This window comes from Phyllostomus hastatus, unplaced genomic scaffold (genome assembly GCF_019186645.2).
Source record: "Phyllostomus hastatus isolate PE091 unplaced genomic scaffold, TTU_PhHast_1.1 phas_contig_86, whole genome shotgun sequence".
NCBI lineage: Eukaryota > Metazoa > Chordata > Mammalia > Chiroptera > Phyllostomidae > Phyllostomus > Phyllostomus hastatus.
The window spans coordinates 37,127,271-37,152,415 of NW_025333977.1; the positions used below are offsets into that span (position 1 = coordinate 37,127,271).

Here is a 25,145-nt window from a genome sequence, read left to right on the forward strand (position 1 = left end):
ACTGTGTATTTTAAGTTTAAGAACTTTGTATATCGTGGTCATCTGTATTTGCCGACAGCAAGGAATAAAGCCAAACACTTTAACTCCAATTAACAAATCTATAATTAATTAGTAAAATGATCTTCCCTTCAAGTTTCACATTTTGTAGAACAAGCTGTTTGATTTGGCTGGGGCTCAGGCTGGCGTATTTGTGAATTTCACAATTCACAGATGTTAGACACTGTCAGGCTAAGTAAGGGAGGAGAATATCAAGTTTTAAATAGCTTCTTCCTTCTATTCTGACTGAAGCAACAAATAAAATAGTTTTTACAAAATACTTCTTGAATCTGAATATCTTATAAGGAAATGTCAAGTTCTCTGAAACGAACTTTGGATTGTCTCACGACTTTGACAAATACTGATGTCCCCAGTTTACAGGTAGCCTGTGATTAGAGGCTGCATGGAAGATGTAAACTTGTCGTGTTAGTGACACTTTGGCACACATTTTTTTTTCCTGTTGGAGTCTATTTTAATTTAGCTTCTGAATCATATTTCATTCAATTTCCAAATCCACAAAACCAGGATAGGTTTACAGACTGTATTGCAAAAGGTAGTAAATTATTCCATAAGCAGACTTTTTAGTGTTATATAATTTTTGGATATATGGATAATTTAATAGTTTCACTCTCAAGTAGGTTTAGACAAAGCAAAACCCAAACCAGCAAAAACAATAAGGCATAAATAAGAGAGTGAGACAGACTGATAGGGACGAAAATCAAGTAGAATGTGTTCGCTAACAAGCAATTTGAAATAATTTTTCAAACTTCAAAATAGTCTCAAATGTTATAGTATTTTTCATTTTAATATCACTTTAAGAATAGTGTGTGTGTGTATGTGAGTGTGTGTGTGTGAGGTCAGATATTTACAAAACCCAACAAAGGTTATTTTCTTTTATTTGGGGCAGGCAACACTTCTAAGAGGTTGTGAACAGATATCTCTTTCTCTTAGTTCAGAGGAAGAGTGAGTTCTAGGTTAAATATAATCAAGGAATTTCCCTGTCTTTGCTATTTGAGATTGTGACCACAACAGGCGGTTGGCTGAAAGGGAGAATGAAAGGGGGTGGGGGTGGGGGGGAAGTGGAGATGAAAAATAAACAACCCTCTCAAGCAGCTCTGTACAAAATTTAGCTCCAGAGCAGCTACAGAAGCCCTCAAGTCAAGTCAGTATGCAAATACGAGGAAGTGTTAATTAGCTGCAGCAGAGTGGACACTCATAACCTCAGTTCTGTTATAAAAGTCCAGGCTGCTGAAATTAAACTCTGATGCCATTCATGCCGGCATCCAATCACCAGGGAGACCAGAAGTTCAGAGATGCCTTCGAGTTGCCAACAAGCGTGGCCACTATACGTCAAGGATTCTAAAGCCGTGATAGAAGAGGAAGAACATATTTAGAGAGGATGCCCAGCTGGTAAGACTTGACTGTTTCTGATGTTTTAGTTCCTCGATGAATCTCATTGGTTAAAATCAAGACACGCTCCGCCTCTTTGCAAATGTGTGTGAAGGGGAAAAGTGTCTAAACTTCTATGTCTGACAGCAGTTGACCCTATTGCTTTTAGTCAGCCTTCTGGCTTTCTGTCTCTATATACACAGGTATATGTGTATATGTTATATAATTGTTCTCCATTTGTTGATATCAAAGAGAATTGGAGGAAATGAATCTTGAAACTTCACGATGTGCCACCCTACAGTACTGTCCCGACCCTTACATCCAGCGGTGAGTTTAAACGTGACATAGCTTCTGTCAAAACTTAATTGCAGTGCCTTGTGTATTATGAGTGTTTCTGCCGTGTACAAACAGCAACCCCTCCTTGTTTATGAGCACAGTGATATTATTTTGGACTTTCTGTGGACTTAAAGTGGTCTGTGGGCATCTTTTTTTAAATTAAATTTTCTTTTTCAGTTTAAGGATAAATGGACAAAATGACTAAGTTTGAAGACAATCTTCCCATGGTTTCTTAAAAAAAAATCACACCATTTTAAGGTGCTTAAAATCTGTTATTTGCCTTGCTTGGCACTCACCCACCCAAGAAGAGGCAATTTCATTGGATAAGGATCATTTATGAATGATCTCTAAGTCAAAATAAACACAGAATAATTTTAACTTATTAAAAATAGGTAAATAGCCATTGTATTTATATCAAGGAGACCATGGCTTGTCATTTTGGCTCTAAGGAATATTTTCTTCTTAATTTGTTTCATAACAAACATCATCTTTTGACAAGTCTGACTTTTAAAACTTATGATTATACTGAAGTTTATTTATGTTTACAGGAAAAAAAATTTGCCTAGCACTAAGAAGGAATATTAGTGAGCATGCACGATGTGTGTATGTGTTTCAAATTAGAGTTTGCTATTTTTAAACTGGTAAGTGTAATCTGAACAGTGTTGTTCCAGTCATAAAGTTATGGGAGATATTCAAGTTGTATGTAGCAGTGTGATGTTGTTAATTCAACAGCATGAGATTCGATGTTGGAATTTCATACTTTATTTTATAAGACTAATGAGAGAGGACCTCTGAGTGTTGAAAACAGTGGGGTTACGAAGGGGTTAACTTGTCAGTCACCACAGGTGTCTGTTGGAGCCTCATACTAGAAATGAAGTGGGCTTTCTGAGCAGAGCTCAGTTACATTGCCCAGGAAATTATGGAAGATGAGTGATCTTTTTTTCATTAGTATAATTTGTTACCATGTAGAACACTAATGTGGACTGTGTAGACTTTGCTTTTCTTTTTGTGAGGTTTCTGGCAGGCTGTGTGAAAAATCAGAAGAGAAATGTATATGGAATGGTTGAAAGAGGAAAAAAAAAGAGAGGGAAAAGGAAAGAAAGAAAGAGGGGGGAGAAATGAAGGAAGGAAGGAAGGAAAGAAAGAAAGAAAGAAAGAAGGGAGGGAAGAAGGGAGGGAACAAGTCTGTGGTCTTCCAAGATGAAATGGAAAATGTGAATGATGTTTGATTCCTTCCTTGCTCTCTCTGGAGTCTATATGTTCTTGGACAGCTTGAAAATCAGATTTAGTTAGAGTTGGAGATTGGATTGATAAAATGCAAAATACCAAAGATTTTCTCATTTTCAAAATTGTTTACAGCCTCAAAAATTCCCATTCCACTAAAAATCCTTTGAAACAGTATTTCTAAGAGCATAATTCTGATGAAACATTAGTTGGATTATGCTTCCCTTGAAGGCATCTTTTTAAAAGTAGGTACTTGGATATGCTTCAGCTCCAGAAGAAACTTTTTCTACTGATTAGGAACTCACACGCTAATCATCCTGTACACCTCTGTCTACGGCAGCAATTTTCAACTGGTACGCCGCAAGAATTTTAAAATATGCAATATCTGACTATTTAGTTGGGGATGCTGACCTCTTTTCCCTCAGATTGTCAAATAAAAATAGACAACAGCCAACACAATAGCCAGCCGGTATGAATGAATCCAATTTGTACGTATTTCTTGTCAGATCAGCAAAAAATATTTTTTTGGGATGCTGCAGAATTTTAGTAATTAGTTTATATGTCATGAGATGAAAACGGTTGAAAATCGCTGGTCTAGAGGCATTTGTAGTGAGTGATTGATGAGAGAGGCCTGTAAATATAAATAAATGAGGAAATGCTTTCCATGTTGCTCCAACAAACTGTTAATTCATGGAGCACATCGTCAGAAAGCTCAGTTTTGGAAGATGGTAAACTTCAAAATAGTGACAGTATGTTAAAATAGTTTTAAATTTTGCTGAATGCCCTCAGCTTAATCATGGTGACTGTCACTTTTGGGGAAAGGAGGGAGGTGTGTTGGAGAACTGAGAGACTGGAGAGCATAGTGGTCAGGTCATTTTTATTTGCCTAACAAATTGTTTTAGGCATGATTATGCACTTCCCATTTGTAATGAAACTTAACCTGCAAGTAAAACAAAGAGCAGGAAAATATTTGTTCCTGAGCATCTACTCTGTGCAAGGCACTGGAGATACAAAATAAATAAGCTACCACTATAATGTTTATTTAACTCTACAGTACCTGTATGTTTAATAATATGTTTTCCCAAATACTAGGTTGGCGAAAAAGTTTGTATGTTTTTTTCCATAAAAGACACATTTTTTATTTTCACCTATAACTGTATTGATTTGGATGTTTTGAGTATGTCAGCTATCTCCCATATGGTGTAATTGTTATGGTGGAGAGAGAGACCCCAGTGAGGGGGCTTTTTCCCCCACCTTGGTTCTTGTCTCCCCACAAGAGATGAATTCAAGCAAGAGACAAACACGCAGAGTGGAGTTGAGATAGTTTATTTATACACTTGAGTAAAACCTACAAGTGGGTACTTGGCTAACCGGAGTGCCCTGACTATTGGGGTGTGGGGGCTGTGTCCCTCAGCTGGTTTCTAGAGGTATCCCTCCTTCCCTTCTAAATCTTGGGAACAATATACAGCTACAAAGGCTTTCTTTCTCAGTAAAAGCTCTTTGTTCTAGTGAAATCGTTATAGAAACCCCCCTTTTCCAGTACAAAATCTCAAGGACTCTGTATCCCTTCCTACTGCTTGTGATGTTCAGAACACCCACCAATCTCAGTGAGGTCATTACGGAAGCCCCTTTTCTCAGCACAGGGTCTCAAGGACTCTCCCCTCCTGTGCTATTTTGCTTGTAATGCTCTGGGCACCTGGCAAACTTATCAAACCGAGACTCAGGACTGCTGAGTCAATTGGTGAGACTTGTTTTCATTTTGCTTCTAGCTTCCTGTATGTAAGTTCTTTGTTAGACTGTAATGGTGAGGACTCTGCCTTTATTTCCCCTCCAGCCACTCATTCCTAGCTGCAACCTAACATAATGTTGATTGTTCTCATTTAATGTCTCGATTTGATTGCTATCAACTTCAGCTATCAACCCGACAGTGGAGCATTGCCTAGCGAGAAATCCGCACGAAAATTGGCAAACTACTTTTGACACATTTGATCAATCACAGCATCTTCTCCATACACTGCACAAATCTTCTTTTGCATGTCAGTTGCATTATTACTTTTCTTGAAATAATAAAGCATATTATGCTGAAAACGTTGCATATTTACTTTCATTTTCAATATTAAAATGGTTACACAAAAATTCACTAATTTTGATTTTTTTTTAATGCATGCTGATATGACAGCCATGACAATACAATCTAACAAAATTGTTTTGAATGAAGTTTAAGACAACTAAGCGCTACTGGAGCCATCTTATGGAAAAACAAACAAACAAAAAACCGTTTTGGCCAACCCAATATTCTTAACTGTTTTGTCATATATTTTAAGGAGTGACTTATTAGTACCTTCTTATCTGTACTATTTAGTGAGTAAATGAATTAATGAATAAGTGAAAAACCACTGTTAAGTGACATTGTCAAAGTGTAAGAATCATACATATAGTGTCATTTGGTTTGAGTTGGTTTTCTAAAGAGACAACACTTGTAGTTCTCAGTTTACAAAATCTATTTCAAGATAGACCAAATTTAATCATTCTATAATCATAGTCATCTACATAGTTAAATTTGTCTTTTTCCTGACCTTGTCTTTAGAAAGAAGTCACGAGAGAACTTTCAAAAACAGAAAGAAAAATATCTTGTTCTTTTTAACTCCAAGCTACCTTAATGTATGAATTTCATTTTATCACAGAACAGAATAAATGAGAGATGTTATTATCATTTATTACTGAATGTTAATGCCATTCCCCCCAAAACCAATTTTAGTATATATTTTACAGTGCTATAATAATCATTCTTTCAGTTAAAATTGAATGAATGCTTTGTTTTTTTGTGCCTTAGCATGTGGACATGTTATACATTTAGTTGATCTCTGAAGTTGATGCTAATTTATTTCAGTCTTTGTAAAAACTTCTCTGAAAATCAAAAACACAGTTCAGCTACAGAGCTTAGATTTCCATTTCACTGATATTAACCATTACAAAAAGAAGGTAACAGAATTATGTCTTGTCCTGTTATTGCTCACTTACTTTTAACAAAATATCAAAGCATAGACGAAATTATACAAGATCAATAAATAAGAGCCAATGGGTAAAGTAGCATTTCCTTAAAATAAAAAATGTATAAAATAAGCTCTGTTGATTTTTTATTAGGTCAGTACTCAAAATAAACCTAAAATTTAACTTTTTACAAGATAAACCTTTGCTAATTTATTTTGGGAGTTGTAATTTGGGCCTCTTTCAATCCCTACAATTGCCATCCAGTTTTTAAAATAGGTATTTTAACCAAGGAATACCGAAAGATTAATTTTCTTTCAAAAGAAGCTGAAACTGTTAAAGTGCTGTGTGGGTGAGTAAGAAGTATTTCCTGTGAAAATTACATATTGATTGTGAATTTTATGCTTTTCTAGCTTAAAGGTCAACTTTATTAACTGTTCTTTCTAAATATATCCTAAAAGGAAGGGTGAGGACAGTGAACTTATTAGTGGGAGACAGTTTCACTAAAATCACATAAAGGTATATATGCTTCTGTATTGGGTGCCCTCTTTACATCTGCCTTCCATCCTTCTGCTTCTTGTTCTGTACCCCAGAAAGTTAGCTTCTAAAAATCCATTGATACATCCTTTCACGTCCGGTTCCCTCTTGTGTTCAACCCCTGGGAACCTCTAGCAGGATATATCGAAGGATACAAGGAGAGTGAAGTTGGGGTGTATGCTTCCCTGGCCACCTCCTTGCTGGGTTTTCTACTGAAGGCTGTATGTCCTGTCAGAGGCCCCTGCCCCAGGTCCAGGTGTCCTGAGTTCTTTGTAACTGCTCCTTCCTCTCACTTACCTTCAAGTTTAGGGGTGGCAACCATTCCCAGCCACTGTTAACTCCAACAACCCATACCAAATCTCTTACCCCTGGATAAATAGTCTCTTCATTAATCTCTCTTCAATTGCTTTTTGTCCAGGTGCTCTTTTTCCTGCCAGGATCATGGCAAGTGCAAAAATTAAAATATAACCATAGTGTTATGTGCACAGGAAGACTTCCAAAATGGATATTACATAATAATACAATATAATTTCTGATGTGCAATAAAGGATGTACCCATCCATGGCAATAAGCAAACCAGTTTTTAGTAAGGCCAGTTTATTAATTTTAGCTATCTCCGTAGTCACTAAGTTTCTGTATCTGACTGAAAAGGATGAGTCTACATGTTGCAGTCTGGGTATTTTGTTTATACTAGTACTCAAAAGGAGCAAGGCAGAGAACAGGAGAGTTATTTCATAAAGAAATATGAAGGTACAATTTGTCAACAGGCACTAATGTATCCACCAGTTGTGACCATACAAGAGTTGCTTTAAAGCCTTACAATTTTCACAAGAATAAGTTTTAAAAGACCTTTATGGTCAGCTGTGGCTAGCAGAAGGGTGGTGTGTTATATTCTGTATGCTTCTCCTGAGCTGTGAGTGCACTGAAATGGCAGAGAGGCAGGGAAGCATGTTAGCACAGTGCACAAGGGACTGGTCAAAAATCTGGATAATAGTTTTAACTCTACCACTGACTCATTATGTGAACTTCATGAAATCACTCAAACAGTCTAAATCAAAGATTTCTCATAAGGTAAATAGGGATAACAAATGTGGTCTACTATTCACAAGTAAGACTTTGAGAATTAAGTATGAACCCAGCTAAACTGTGAAATTCATTTTCTTAGTGAATTTGCTCTGTCCTACTATTTTGTGGGCAGCACACCAGCAGACTGGGGAGTCTTTCCCAGCAACAATTATGTCTTCATGTAGGCATACCTTACATTCCATTTTGCTCCATATCATCTTTAAATTAAGGACAAAGGTCATTATGGGTCTGGACAGGATCTTGGCTTGTCTCCCTCAATTATTAGAATTTAAATTTGAGAAATCTGAATCCCAGAGGGGTTAAGTGATTTTTCCAAAAATCACACAACAAAATAGCAGAACCAGGTCTGGAATTCAAGTCTTTTGACTCCCAGTTCAATGCCATTTCTACAAGAGTACCTAACATTCTATGAGATATGCATAGGACTTTACAGTTAAGAAAGTGTTTCCCAAAACATTATGTATCTATCTACATAGAAGGTGAGTAGGTGTGGTAGACAAAATAAAGACTTCCAATGGTAGCCATATCTTAATCCCCAGAACCTGCAAATACGCTATATTACACAGCAAAGGGGAATTAACATCGCTGATGAAATTAACTCGACTATTCAGCTGGCCTTAAAATAGGCAGATTAAGTTGGATTATACATGTGGATGCAATGTAGTCATGAGTGCTTCAAAGTGGAAGTGGGAAGTAGGAAAAAAAGAGTGATGTGATGTAAGAAGGCTCCACAGATTTTGACGATGGAAGGGTATCGTGAGCTATCAAAGACTGGCAGGCTCTGGAAGCCTGAAAAGGTTTAACCTACAGAAACTGTAAAATAATACATTTGTATTGGTTTAAGCAGTACATTTGTGGTAATTTGTTATAGTAGCATTAGGAAACTAATTCATTGGATTAAGGACTTTTAATCCCTATTTGCAGCTATGGAAACTAAAACTATTTTTTTGTTTTGATTTGTTTGTTTAAAATAGTCCATGAACTTATGCATTTATTTATTTATTTTGATGCTGAGTGGGGAAGGTAGAAACTATGAGTCAAATAGAATCCCAGACCTCAGAAAATTCAAAGTAGAACCACATGCACAGGCATAATACAGAAAGGTACAAGGGAGGATAGAAGAACCCAGGCAACCTGGCTATAGCCTGCAATTGCAAAGCACTCATCCTGGAGGCAGCAAATTGGAAGGGTGATTTTTGTTAGTAGCATCTGTTAAAGTATCTCAAAATGCTTTACACGGACATATACCTGACTCTTAGTTAGTAACTAAGTGTGAGGCTCAAATTCAGATTCAGGAAAATACAGTAATTATATATAACCTTCACTTCTGATCCCAGGAATTCAGAGGGATGTGAAAGCAACACCCTGAGACAATGATTTGACAAGTCTAGGTGAAGCTTTGGAATTGCACACAAACAAATACAAACAATTTTCATTCATGTAGCTCTCGGACCACTCTTGGAAAACAGCTCCACTATTTCTGATGCCGTAAGGCGCCCGGTCATTCGTAGGTTTTGTGATGCCTCCCTTTGAAAAACTGACATTGAGCAGCAGAAGGAATTAAAAATTAACGTTTTTATCAAGCACCCCAGTTGATTTGTTTGTTTGCAAACCTAACTTTGAGAACTGTTACCTATAGTGAGGGAAACTTGGACCTCATGTTCCAACAGAAGCTCATAAAACAGTATCCAGGGGTATGAACAACAGACACATGCCTTCCAAAAGACAGACTTCATGTACTCTTACTTAAAAGCCAAATGGATTGTGAGATTAAAGTGGCAATTTTCAATCTGTTTCAAGTTAAGAGAGCCAAGTTTTTGATTAGCTGTTTTGCAGCTCAAATTTGTCCTGACAGGGTTTCTATCTTCTTTAAAGCACTCAGCAAGGAATAGTCCTCAAGCAACAAGTGATGGATGGAGAAAGCACTATAATTATGATCAAAGTCCTAAGACTCTGGTCTATATAATTATGTACTTCCCAACCTCTGAAAGTCACTTTGTTCCATTTAAAATAGGATGAGAAATGGACATGGGGTGAGGTGTACTTATTGGTTAGTCAAGGTTTTGGAAATGACAGTTATTAACATTTCTGTTTTACCTTAAGCCATAATATTTGTGGATGATTTAGATGGAGAGAATTGTCTATTCTCATTCTTATCATTTGCCTTCCATTCCTCACTTAAACCTGACTCTCTTTTATAATGAATTAGACTCTTCAAGTTCAAAATGAAATCATTAAGTTTAAGGGAAATGTAAGGGCTCGAAATCCCCTTACCACTTTCAAATTTTCAGTACCTGTTTTTTTTTGTTTGTTTTTTTTTTGAAATGAATAAAACCTAGTTTGCCAACTTGAATAGCTACCACCCACTCTCACTTCCCATTAACCTAGGTAGGTCTCTCATAATTGAGGGCAAAACCAGCATTCTAATAAGGTTAAGAGTGGTAAAGCATTTTAAGGCAAGAAGTATAAAATTGAAAACTGGTGAGATAATTTAATCAGCCATATGGTTACCTAAATTTTTAATGTAACCTTTATTACAGATGTAGTGTAGATTGAAGTAAATAATATATTACATATAAATTCATGATAGGGATAACACTACAATGGAGGCTTTTCCTTTTTAAGTTATGTATCTTATGCCTTAAGATTGTTGATTGCATTTAACTTAATCCCCCATAATATTCTGACATTGCCTCAATTTTTAGAGCTTTTTTGAAAATACCAAGTTTTAAATCTTTTATTTGAAATTCATCATTAGCTTTCTGTTTTTTCTGATTCATCAAAACATTTATTTTATATTTGATATATATGCATAAAACTGAATTAAATAGTGCCATTTACCTGTACTTTCCTGTACTTTCTTAGGTCCATAAATAATTATAGTGTATTTACTGAATTATTTATTCAATGAAAAAACTTTGTTCCAACTTTTCCATGATATTGCAAACTCCTCTAAATAAAAAGTGCTAATAAGATGTGTAGTTCATTTTATTATTTTCTAAAGCACTTCTTATCCCAGGCAATGAATAAAAACTTTCTGTTTGACAAGATTTTCAGACTAAATTAGGAGCAACAAAAAGACTTCTGGTCAAAATGAATTTTTTCAACATCTCAATTGATAATATACACCTAAAATATCACAAGTACAACTTTAATACCCTATAAAGGCGGATGTGGCTTTAATTGTGGTTACTTCACTAAAACTTGAAATATGAATGAATGACTTCTTCACATTGGCACCAGTATGAATGTAGGCCCTCTTAGATTTTACACTTGCGCTGACTCATTCTCATATAGAGTCTGATGGACACAGTATCTCTTCTCACTGAGAAAAACCTTCAGTGTTGCCCTGTCTGTGAATCCACTACTGGCCTTTCTGTCTGGCATTTGAGGTCTGACCTTGTTGTTCCACATGCAATTTAAATACAATTTCACCTTTAAATCTTGAATCCTTCGAAGAAGTAAAATAGAAAGTTCAGTTTTTCCTTTGTACTTCTCTTCCTCTCTATCATAGAAACTCTGTATTTCTTTGCTTCTTGAGAAAACAGATATACCTGAATAAGCTAAAAATATCGCAAAGCATTTTCTTTAACCAGCCCATGCTTTGCTCTGGCAAAGTAAAATTAGGGCATTTTGTAAGAAAAAGTGAAAAATTGTAACAGCAACATCTCAAAAGTAAAAACATAAAACTGATAAAACATATGACTTGGATTTTATAGGAAAAAATGGTTTTTAAGTATTAGTTTATATGAGTTGCTAGGCACATTTTAAACGGTTTTATAAATTAGCTACCATTTAAATAAATGTAGCATACTGTTTGAAGTGACAAGGAGGAATAGAAAAAGGAAAATAATAATGCCTGAAAGAGTTCAACCTCTTTGTAAACTACAAAACTACTCCATATTTTCAGTAAATATTTACTAAATGCTAGATATTGGACATGTGATCAATTTAAAAATGCAATGTTTATAAGTATTTGTTTTTGCTATTGAAAATCTGGTTCTAGAATCATCTGAATTAAGTGAGAGGTAAAGGAAGATCTTTGAAGCTCAGCAAACACATAAGTGTCAGAGCACTTTAGGTATCTTAGATGAACCATGTACAGGTAAGAGTACTTGTGATTGGATATTAATCATGTAAAATTATTTATTAAATAAATGACATGTTCTCAACAATAATGGGAGCCAGCAAAGAAAAACCTAGCTAAAACAGTTGTTTTCCATGTCATCTTTCAGGTAGCTAATTTTTTATACATAGGAGTTAAAATTAGAAAATAATTTCAATGTTTTATTCATTATATAAATTACATAAGAACTCTCCCTTTGTCATGTATGTTTGCATTCATTATATAACTAACTGCATAATGATCTCATAGCAATGCAACTCAATACATTTATCTTTTTCTTTATTGAATCTTCAGGTTGATTGTAAGTTTTACTATAGATTAAAATATCATATAGCCACCTTTTTTGAGTTACTTGAGATTGTTCCAGGGAACAAATGTTGAAAAAAAGCAAAATAATATATGTTCAATTCATTCACACTGCCATGTATTTATCTTTATTATGTCATAAAATATAGGTTTTTTTAGTTAATATTCACAGCTTACAGAAAAGGAAAATGATTCTCAGAGAAATACATATTTAACTAGGGTGACTTAACCAGTAAAGGGAAAGAACTCTTTATGTTTTCACTCTCATCTGAGTCAGAATTTGAACCCTGGACTCTTATCTAAAGATTTTGCTGCTTCCCCTGTAGAAAATACTGCCCCCTAAGAAGTGAGAGAGTGGCAAATAATAGTATGTATTCTTTTTTAAGTTTCTGGAAAACATGCCTATTTAAAAGGGTGTGCTGGTACATTTTGCCAAAGTTCCAGCTTTGGATGTTATTACATTTTGCTAATTTAATAGATGTAAAATGAGATGTAGTTTTAATTAGCACTTTTTTATTAACCACAATTACAATTATAATTACAGAAACTACAATTACTAATTTTAAAAGATCTCAACTTTTGATCCTATATTTTTAGAAAATGAGGATGAGACATAAACAAGCTAAATAGCTACTATTTATGGAATTCTTACCATGTGTCAGAAACTGTTCTAAGCACTTTAGATATTTAATTTTACACTTTAAACTTTGAACCACTTAAAGAGATATTCGATATTATCATCTATTGCTAACCAAGAGATAGTAGTATAATGCTTAAGAAACTGCAGTTGGGGGCCATGTGCCTTGGTCAATTCTCTCTCTACCAATTGTTAGATCTGTCAACTTACTCTCTATGTGTCTGTTTTTTTTCATGTATACATGAGCATGATAACAGTAGTACCTAAATGACTGGGTTGTTTTGAGAATTGAGTCAACTGTAGAAATAGCTGAAGACAGACTCTAGCACATGGTATGCACATATAGGTAGTAACTCTAATTATCATTATTCTTTTTTTAAAGATTTTATTTATTTACTTTTAGAGAGAGGGGAAGAAAGGGAGAAAAAGAAGGAGAGAAACATCAATGTGTGGTTGCCTCTCACATGGCCCCCACTGGGGACCTGGCCTGAAACCCAGGCATGTGTCCTGACTGGGAATTGAACTGGTGACCCTTTGGTTCCCAGTCTGCACTCAATCCAATGAGCTACACCAGCCAGGGCTAATTATCATTATTCTATAAATGAAGAGATTGAGGCACTGATTGACTTTGTAACCTGCCCAGGCTAGACATAGAGAAGATGAGTAAGATCCTTATTTCTGCAATGTGATTTTTTAATGACAAGTAAATTCTATGTAGGAATGATTTTTAAGCATAAAGAAAACTTATAAAAGGGACCCTAAAAACGAATTCACATTCTAGTGAAATAGTTTGAATCTGAAGAGGGAAAATGTTACCAAGTATCATTTTTACCATTAATACAACATTGGAAAGCTAAATTTGAGGACAATCTAATAGATCTATGGAAATGCATAACTTTCAGTCAGAATAAGTAGGGACTTATACATAAAGTTTCAACTGCACAATCTTGGAACTGCCCAGTTTGGGAACTTGGGACCACTTCCAAAACTGTCCTTTAATTATCTTCTTTTCCTCACTACTTCTTTTTTTTTTTGGCAAAAAAGTGATTTTATTTTACTTTATTTTTTTATTAATGTTTGAATACAGTTGCCTCCATTTTCCCACCACCACTTTCTCCCACCCCACCTGCCCCCACCTCCCACCCTCAATTCTACCCCCTTTGGCTTTGTCTGTGGGTCCTTTATATACATGTTCCTCACTACTTTTTCCACCTTTAACAATCTTTTATTCCTTCACTCTTTTTACTGCCTCTTTGCTGTTGATAACTCATAACTACACTATACACTAATTCTGTTATTGAAAATTTCCAGTTTAAACAAGTGTTGAAGAGGTTGTGGAGAAAAGGGGACCCTAGTGCACTGCTGGTGGGACTGCAGACTGGTACAACCACTATGGAAAGTAGTATGGAACTTCCTCAGAAAACTAAAAATGGATCTGCCTTTTGACCCTGCGATTCCACTGCTGGGACTCGATCCTAAGAACACTAAAATACCAATTCAAAAGAACCTATGCATCCCAATGTTCATAGCAGCACAATTTACAATAGCTAGATGCTGGAAGCAACCAAGATGCCCATCAGTAAATGAATGGATGAAAAAAATATGGTACATTTACACAATGGAATTCTATGCAGCAGAAAGAAAGAAGGAGCTCCTACCCTTTGTAACAGCGTGGATGGAGCTGGAAAACTTCACGCTTAGCGAAACAAGCCAGGCAGTGAAAGACAAATACCATATGATCTCACCTTTAGCAGGAACCTAAACAACAAAACAAAGAAACAAGCAAAATATAACCAAAGACACTGAAATAGAGGACAGGCTGATGGTGACCGGAGGGGAGAGAAGAGGGAATTTAAGGGGACAGTGGGAAGGGTTCACAGGAACAAACTTAAAGGTCACATGGTCATAAACTAAGGGGAGGGTGGTAATGGGAGGGAAGTGGGGAGGGTGGGAGGGGTGACTGGATTGGGAGTAAAAAGGAGAAAACTGTATTTGAACAATGATTAAAATAAAAAAAAAAAGAAAATTTCCAGTTTAGATAGAACTCTCTTCCACCTACTTTCAACCCTATCCAGATTAATCTTACTTTTTTCCCATTTCCACTCCACTAATATGATATTCCTTTTCTATTGTGATATTTTGACTTAACAGCATTTTTTAACAAATATTCTCTCCATATCTGACTTTTTTTCCTTTTACTTTCTGCCAGAGTATCTTAATTAGAAGCTGTTCTTTCTTCAAAAACACTCATATTGCCCACTGATCCCAGTTGAAGCAAAGCCTTCCACACATAGTTCTTTTCATTAAGAGGGCAAGAAAAGAAACTAACATATATCTTGCACAACACTGCTGTTTTCAAATTCTTCTTTATCTACTGTCAGTCAACAATCTCATGTCTTCTGAAGTCTCTTTCATCAAAGAGATTTACTGAACTTTGTGGCAATGCATTGATCTTTAGGAGATTTTCCTTTGTAATTTGGCTCCATTTTCCTCTTCTGCCATTCTTTGGAAACTCCTCTATTCCTTTGATGACCTTCCTACAATATAAGTTTCACAGTTCCTGGACTTCCTCAGCTCAAGGTGTTCCAATTTCCACTCCATTCCAGACACCAGCCCACACAACCATGTCCTAGACTTCATCATTATTCTGTCCTAAATCATACTATCTTTACTTTCCTTTCTGGTCACAATCTATTATTGGCCTTCTCACACTCTAGTCTGTACTGAGTCTGTTCCCTCTGCTCACCCTCACAATCTCCCCTGCGAAAATTCAATCCTTTCTTCAAGTATTGTTTTCATTTTTATGTATTTCATAATGTCTTTTGTGTATGCTTATTTGTAAGTCTTGGTTCACGTACTAGACCCTCACTCCTCAAAGTGAAGTTCGCAGAATAATATAGAATCTGGGGGCCCACATCAGTCCCAATAAATAAAGATTTATATTTTAACAAGAACTCTTGGAGAGGTTGTGAATACATTAAATTTGAACAGCATTGTTCTAATCTAGTAATTCTCTAGGTGTGGTCCTGAGAGCACAGCAATAGAAATGCAATTTTCAAGCCTCATATAAGCCCTACTGAATCAAAGAGCTGGACTCATGGCCCAGCACAATGTTGTTTAGTAACACATTCTTCAGGGAATTCTAATGCACACTGAAGTTTGAGAACCCACGTGTTCAACTTTCAAGGGGAAGGGATGGCTTGTTTATTTTGATATCCCTGTGTGGCATATTTTCAACCCTAATTTTTTCACTATGGTATTTTGTCTATGTAACACATGCCACCTTCCAAAACACTATTCCATTTACTCATTTACTGTTTTTCTTTTCTGTCTCTCCACATGTGTGAGTACAAACATGAGGACAGGATATTTGTCCACTTTGTGCCTTGACTTATTCCAAACACTTAGACCAACATTTGGCATGTGTGGCTGCCCAATAATTAACTCCGGACTGAATGAATTATGGAGAAACAGTTCATAAAAAAATCCTTATTTGCTTATCTTGCTTTCCCTGATGACCAAGAAACAATTTCTTTAAAAAGAATAAAAAGTTTTTATTGAGAAAGGGTTTTTTTTTTTCTGGAGGGTGGGGGTAGGATGAGGCTTTAAAAAGTTGGGAGACTGAAACAAAGTCACAGAGCTGATCACTGGGAGAATCTGAATTTATATTCAGCATTTCACATTCAGAATTAATTCAGTGTTCTTCTTACTAAACTTCTCACCTATTCTGTTTATAAGCCTACACATCTTGTTTGTTCAAACCCCTTATAAGTTGTTCAGGGTTTTATCTTATAAAACCTTTTCACATGGAGTATTTGAGCCACATAGATATTTTTATTTACATTTTAGAGATAAAGAAACTGAAGAGAAGGACCTAGTGACTGCTGGACGTCCCTCACAAGGATGCTTAACTGAGGACAAAAGAGGATTCAATTCCTGGGATCTACTCTAATGAGCTTTTTGTTGTTATATACTATTCTTTCTTGCAACTATTCATTTAGAAAGTGTACTGAGTACCATCTATGACCTATTCCAGGCACTAGTGAGAAGAAATGTACCCCTGATATCATGGATCTTACATCTTCAGTCCACCTGTGAGCTCAGGATATGTTGAGTGGTGGAAAGATTCTGCATAAAAATGAGGCATAATAAGGTGTATAGAGAAAGAATGTCAATGTTGGAAGGAATACTATATTAAATGAGATGTTTGTTTACAAAGGTCTCTTACATAAGGTGACCTTTGAGTAGAGATCAGAAAAGAATAATCAAGGAATTTGGGAAAGATAATTTCAGGCATGGAATGCAAGGAGATCAGAGTGGCTGGAACAGAATAAGTAATAACAAGAAGTTAGAAATTGATCTTATATCAATTGTCAGGGAGTAGGGCTGCAAAGAATATATTTTTTTTTCTATTCTCTCATAATTAGTTTTTGTCTTACATTTTAAATAATAACTTTTGTTGTGTGCTGGGTGGGGAAGAAACTATAGAGACCAAGTCTAGCAGCTATTGTTCTAGATGAGAAAAGATGGAAAAGAGTGGTAGTGTCAAAGATATGTGTCAAAAGATGATCAACAGAAGTATTGACATTTACAGAGATGGACCTTATTTTGGGCGTATGTGTCATCTGTAGAAGGCACATTACCTGAGTACCTCTCAAGCTTGAAAGCTTAGATGCCTATGTGTCAGCATAAGATTAATTTCTTGCTTAACCAAACATTCAGATATAAATATATGAAAATATGAAAGTCAATGTACCACCTCTTAAAATGAGAAATACAACTGCCTTGAGTAAGTTTCTGTTGGCCAATAAGCACACGTTTTCCTGCAGACATATTGTTGGGGGATACCAAATAATATTAAGCATATTTCTAGGTAAATATGGCATAGCAGAAAAATGGGAGGTAGGTGAATAATTCGATAGCTTGGTGCATTCATCTCCCCGCAGCTAACTCCATAAAGGTATACCACATAGACTCATCTTCTTGGGTCAGAATATACATGTGCTGACATAGAGTTAAAGACCCGACCATCAGAGTATCTCTCTTCTTGTTCTTCAGCCCTAACCAATAACCAACAGATTCCCCCACCATCCACTAACACATTTTTCCCTGAGATATGTTAATATATTTGATCAGTTTCACTCTAGTTTTGGCAGAGATTGTTTCATCTCTTTGGTGACCTTGCGGATCTCAAAGAGATCCACTATATTTTTGTATTTACACAAGGCAATCAATTTTATGTCTCAATTTCTGATTTGTCCCAATTATATGTCATTGTTATAAATGAACAAATTTTCCCAAAACTCTGCTCAATAGTTATCTACTAAATTTAGACTGATTGAATCAACACAAGTACAGTTTTCTTTTCAAGTCATGGTGCCTGCTAGACATTTTTATTGCTATTATAGCTATAATTTTTATCATAATAACTCAACCCAATTTTTCAGATGTCCCAGTTCAATCTACCTAAAGCTAGACCTTTTTAGGTGTATGGCAGGCATGTTTTCATGAGCTATAATCGTTAAGCAAAAATTCCTTGAGTGTTTAATTTTCGTAAAGCTTTTGCCCATGTTTAATTTATAATAAGATGCCTGTCTAGTTTTCTATAACCTTTATATTTTTAAGGGATTAAATCTAAACTTATTCTTAGTCTTTGTTATTTTAGCACCAAAAGAGTGTGTTAAGGGGAAGCATCTCAAGTCTTTCATGTGGTCCTTTGTGCTTGGGGGAGAAATGGTTGAATTTCAGCCCACCCTTCACTAAGACTGAAAAGATTAAAGAATCAAATGATGATTACATTCTCTCTTTATGTGTGTTTATGTTATTCACAGTAAATGCTATATACCTAATCTCTCATTTATTTGTGAGACAACTTTGTGCTGATTAACTAAAGCTGGAAAAGCATAAGATCCATTTGCCAGAAAGATGTCTCAAATATAAAACCAGTTGAAGTATCCCTCTAAAATATGAAATGAAATATTTATTTAAGTAAAAGAATAACACCAAGTTTTTAATTTAAAAAAGTTAATCATTCCAAAGAAACAAATGACAGAGATAATTTATGATGAAATAAAAATGTAGCTTATTAAACGGAGGTGTATGTGTAAGAAAAGTAATTAAATTAGAAAATTTAATATTTACATGGGATAAAAGTGCCTATGTTTTTGGTGTATATATTTTTAATTTTGTATAAACTAATTTTAAGAAATATTTTAGCTGCATCTTTGTGGGAGAAAAATAATATTACTAATGGTTTTTTTTGTTTGTTTGGATTTTGGAAGAGACTGAGTTTCTCAGTTATGCCAATGTTGTAATGGCTTTTTACAGAAACATTCTTTTAAAAATCACCTTAAAGAAATGATCAGCAGAATAAATAAGTTGAAAATTTTAGAAATTACAAATTCTTTTCTTTTTTGTACTAATGACCTAATTATTTAGAAGTCTCTTATGTTCAGAGACACCTAACACTCAGATTTCAACATAACATTTCCTGGCCCAGCTTTCTCATGCCATGTCTTATTATTTTCCATTGTTACATGCCCTCAATACAGTTTTTGTTCAGCCTGATGAGTTGGAAGCTATCTTAATTGGGTTACTGGAGAGAAGCCAAATTTTAGCATTTGCATTCCACTGAGAACACCTGAATGAGAAGATCATGGAACAGCTCTTGAACCACAGCACTCTGCAATGAATTCAGTAGTGATGTCAAGCCTTGATTATCAGTTAAGAAGAAATGTCATAGTTAACGTGTTCATAGACTCAAAGAATTTGAGAGAGGAAAAGAAACATTAGTGACATTTTAAAGCTAGTTTTGATCTCTTAGAACACAAATAAATGAAAATTATGAGACCTGCTTCTACATAGTCTTTAAAAATACATTACGTAGAGTTCTGGTGTAACTCTAACAAGTAAAGCAGGAGAGCCCAAACTTTTGGCATCTCTGGGCCACAGTGGAAGAAGAAGAGATGTCTTGAGCCACATGTTAAATACACAAACACTAACAAAAACTGATGAGTGAAAAAAAGATCCGTACATAATTTTCATGATATCTGCCACCAACATAAGCAAAAAAGTTCTTTATATAATAACCCAATTATGCAGTGACCCTTTTGATAATCTTTTAAAATTGTTGCACAGGTCTCAGGTTTCTGACCACTAATATAGAAAATGTACATATCTAAGTAATAAAATGTCATTGATTTTTAAAATAGTTTTTATTATAAAAGTAAAAGAAAAAAAAGGCAACACAAAACTAATGGGATGTTTGACCACTAGTGTATCAATATCTGGTTTGAGAAACTAGAGCATCAGTATCTGGTTTGATAGAAATAGTTGCAATTCTCAGTGAGTTCTCAAGGGGCTCATCAGATATTTTGGTTCTAATTTTACTCTTAATGTGTTTCATTCTTGAAAATAGTTGCTTGCAAGTGTAGGTGCTGCCAAATAGTGATGACATGAATAATGTGTGATTATGAAGCAAGGGATAATTGTCTCTGGGAAGAAAGGACCTATGAAAGTTCAGTGAAGAGACACAATCAAATTTTTCTTTACATTGAAGGTCAGATTGCAGCTCTATGTATTATGTTTGAAAATTGGCAGGTAACATATTTATGTCAACTGAAAATGGAGTCACAAATATAGCAAAATATTGATTATTTTCCAGGAAATCTTGAAATATGTTTTCTAATGCTTATATCAAATCAAAAAGCAAGGCTGCATGTTTTTTTTGCTGTTCACAGGACTGTGTTTAGCCCATGTGTTGAAGTGCATGAAATTATTTGCCTTACTTTAAGATTGCCATAATCTCAGTTTCATTTGGAACACTGTTATGGTTTGAAACATGGTATTAATAAGTTGGTTTTCACCTTGAGTATGCATGTTTAAATCATTTAAATGAGCAATTAAATCCACTAAAAATGCATATATTTATTGCATAATAAATGCATAAATACTTACATATTTAGATATGTAAGCCAATTTTCATTGTCAAGTTCTGGCACAAATTTTTTTTTGATACCATAAACGACTTGATAACATGTTGCAAATCATAAAATCTTTTCAACATCTGGCCTTGACTTAGCCATCTTACTTCCAAAAAGTAAATGATGTCGCCATAGTCAGCATTAATATTTTTAAGGAATTCCTGGAATTGGCGATGATTCAATCCCTTGGCTCTTATGAAATTCAGTCTTGATGATGATTTGCATGACGTTATCCATTTTTAAAGCTTTTGTGCATAAATTTTCCTGATGTACTATGTGATGATACTTCACCAAACATGAGTTTTGGGTGGCAATTTCATCATCTTCTATTAATTTTACAAGCCTTTCTCTTTTACCTACCATCACCGAGGCACTATCAGTAACTGTACCAGATATGTTGACAATGGACAAGGAAAATCTCTTTAACATATTTTTTACTGCTTCATGTAAATCTCTTGATCTAGTTGTGTCTTTTAATGGCACTAAAGGAGCCATTTCTTCAGTGACATCATATTCGTCATCAATGGCTCTAATAAAAATAGCAAGTTGAGCCATATCTGTAGCATCAGTGCTATCAACCATTGCCAAAACATGAAATTTAAAATTAGCTGCTTTACTCTTCAAACTTCTTTTGATAGATTTTCCAGTTTCTTCACTTCACCTGGCTATAGTCTTGTGGGACAAACTGATTTTAGAAATATCCCCCTTTTTTTCAGGGCCAATTATATCTGCTACCCTTTCTACACATTGCCTAATAAACTCACCATCAGTAAATGGTTTTGATATTTTTGCTATTAAGTATGCTACCATATAACCAGCTTTTACAATGGAATCTGCCCCAGTTGTAACTTTTTGGAAAATATTTTATTAAGAAGTCGAACTTTTTTCAGTTCTGTTATTTTTTCTTATGACACAATCTTTCATACACATTGAATTTAGCAGCATGTTCTTTCACATAATGCCTTTTCAAATTATAGTCTTTGAAAACTTGCACAAATTCCCTACAAATTAAGCAGAGTACCTTACTATTTGCTTCAACAAAAAGTACTCACCTGTCTGCTTTTCATTGAACAATATTTCTTCATCTGTAACTTTTCTTTCTTAGGTCTTTTTTTCTCTTGAGATGTTATAGAAGCCATGCTGGGTTAAAAATAATAATAAATAAGGGACTTCATTTATTTTTATTATGAAAATTCATTTACAAGAAAATAGAAAGCAAGATTTGGGCCCTTCCACAGCCCTCTTGGCTGCTGATGCAGGGTAAGGTGGGATGCTGACTGTAAAGCATGCCAGGGCAAGTATGAGGTGCTGCCAAGGAGTGAAGGCACCTTTAATAATCAAGTAAAGATGCTTACCTGACTTCTAAATAACATTAAATGCCTAACATTGCAATGGTTGGTTGAAATATTATTGATAATCTCTGCCTCACTAAGTCACCACGAGCACATGTAACATTTGACAGTGTCAATTCTACTGTTTGCCCTTGGAAGATAACACACTGCAAGCCGCACACCACCATGAAACTGAAACCATGCATGCCTACAAATAACTAGAGCATATGTACATTTACTTACCGTGACATTGTGACATGTAATCACAGAAAAAATCTCATAATGTTTTAAGTAAATGTACGATTTTGTGTTGGACTGCATTCATTGCCATCCCAGGCTGCATGTGGACCATAGGCTGTGGGTTGGACAGCCCTGCTGTAAACTGGTCAGAAGTTTTTCATGATTTCTCTGACAACCAAGAAAAGCTGAACAAACTGAAAAAATCACTAACTTTTAATAATGTTTTTCAGGGAGTTGAGATTGCAGGACAAATGGCAATATAAAATCTGAAGAGATGATTTATTCTGAGAAGTTGCTAGAGCTCTGCTTAGTTGAAACAGAAACCAACCACAAAGTGGTAGGAACACTTAATTGGTAATACTGATAAATTAAAGTTTTATCAACTAGCTGAGTGAGAGTCCCCTTGGAACTTCAGTTTGGGGGAAACACACACTTTTGTAGGCTTCTAATAGAAACCTGTCCAAATGTTCAATATGAGGATCTCAGTAAGATCCCTCACTGAAGGGGAGGGAATGAGGAGTCATTGTGAAATACACAGAGGTTTTTCTCATACTCCACCACAGGCCCATAATCTGAGGAAAAAAAATCTTTGCCAGGAAAGTTCATCACTTGGGGATCTTCCCACTCAGGCCACATTCAGGCTTAATGTTTTAAGAAAAATAACATAATTGACAGAGGTCAGGACTTCAAGGAAACAGATTGGGGATACTGTAGTCAGAAAGGGGAATAAGTGTTAGTGGACATAAAACTATACCATTGAGAAATAGTTGTGAAAATAACAACCCTCTAATACAGACCCACTAAAAGACTGAAATTTAATTAGAATACTATAGAGCCTTTCCCCTCCTCAATACTTTACCACTACAGCACTGGAAAGCCCAAAGTCAAATGAGATAATGATAAGGACAATGGATATATTTGAAGCCTCTCATACCTATATCTAAGCACATTTCAATCACAGTCTGAATTCTAGCTATATTAACAGAAATCATCACATTTAAGGTCAACTTACTTCAGGTCCTATTACCCTATTACATGTCTAGCTTTCCACATAACATTTCAAAGCACGTGAAAGGTAGAAAATCACAAAATGAACAAAATAATCAAGATAGACAGTCTCAGATATGACACAGGTTCCAGCATTATCAAATAGGAGACATGCAAGAATAGATGAGTAAGGTAAAATGAGAAATGGAAATTTTAAGAAAGCAAAAGGAAATGTGGGAATCAAAAATATTATTACACCATGACCAAATGTGAGTTATTCCAGTTATGTAAGGCTTGTTCAGCATTCAAAAATCAATTAATGTAATCTCAAGAAAAATCACATGATTATATTAATAGAAACTGAAAAAAAATTGAAAATTTCAAAACCCATTCATAATAAAAGAGACTCTGAGAAAGCTAGATATAAATGGAACTTCCTTCAGATGATTAAAAAAAATCCTACAACCTACAGCTAACATACTTAATGGTGAAAAACTAGAAGCTTTCCTCCTAAGATCAGAAATAGGTAAGGATGTTCTCTCTTACCATTCTTTTCAATATCATGATTGAAATCCTAACTAATAATATAAGACAAAAAATTCAATAAATGCTATATAGATTGAAAAGAAATAAATCTCATTTGTTTGTAAGTGGCATAATTGTCTATGTAAGAAATTTAAAAGAATCAATCAAAAACTCCTAGAACTAATAAGCAATTATAAGTCAAGTTTCAGCATATAAATTTAATATGCACAAGTCAATTGATTATCTACATACTAGCAATGAACAGGTGGAATTTGAAATGACACACAATCCTACTTACAGTAGAACACAAAAACTGAAATATGTATAAATCTAACAAAATATGTACAAGATCTATATGAGGAAAACTATAATACAGTGATGAAAGAAATCAAAGAAGAACTAAAGAGATGGAAGATTTAATATTGCCAAAATGTCAGTTCTTCTCAAACTGACCTATACATTCAACAGGATCCATCTCAAAATTCTAGGAAGTTATTTATTTGCTATTAACAAACTGATTCTAAAGTTTTTATGGAAAGGAAAAAGACCCAGAATAGTAAACACATTATTAAAAAAGAACAATGTTGGAGGACTGACACCACCCAACTGTAAGACTTAACAACATAAAGCTACCATAATCAAGATGGTTTGGTCTTAGTGAGAAAACAGGTAAACCAATGGAACAGAATAGAGCCCAGAAATAGATATATGTAAGTAGAGCCAATTTATCCTTGACAAAGAAACAAAGGTAATGCAATGGAATATTTTTTTTTCAAAAGTTGGTGCTAGAACAAGTGCACATCCATGTACAATAATAACAATAAAATAATCAAACCAACAGTAGTTATAATTTAGATACAGACCATACTTACACTCTACATAAAAATAAACTCAAAATTTATCACAGCCTTAAATGTAAACCTCAAAACTATAAAATTCCTAAAATATGACAGGAGAAATGTAGATGACTTAAATATGTCAATAATTTTTAAGCTATAACACGAAAGGCACCATTATAACGAAAAGCACCATTCATGAAAGACATAATTGATGAGCTGGACTTCATTAAAATTTTCAAGACTTCTCATCTGTAAATGACAATGTCAAAAATGACTAAACAAACCATGGACTGGTAGAAAATACTTGCAAAAGACATATTTGATAAAAGACTGTTATCTAAAATATACAAACAACTCAAATGAAATTTAACAAACACATTGAAACGTGGGCAAAACACCTGAACATCTCTACAAGGATGATATACAGATAGTAAATAAACATATAAAAAATACTTGAAATTATGTGTCATTATGGAATTGTGAATTAAAACAATGAAACACCACTTTCCATCTATTAGATTGGCTAAAACCCAAAACTTTGACAACACAATATGCTGGCAGCAACGTGGAGCAGCA

General features: G+C 34.8%; 1 protein-coding gene across 4 annotated transcripts in view; it reads left to right on the top strand.

The window, feature by feature from the left end:
• Positions 1–1,264: 1,264 nt before the first annotated feature.
• The window catches only part of TP63 (tumor protein p63), a 230,759-nt gene continuing 206,878 nt past the window's right edge, over positions 1,265–25,145 (top strand). For all 4 annotated transcript variants that reach the window (XM_045851336.1, XM_045851337.1, XM_045851339.1 and 1 more), the window contains exon 1: positions 1,265–1,446. In XM_045851336.1, coding sequence (XP_045707292.1) covers positions 1,436–1,446 — 11 coding nt within the window. In that variant the 5' untranslated portion in view covers positions 1,265–1,435. The remainder of the gene's footprint in view (positions 1,447–25,145) is intronic.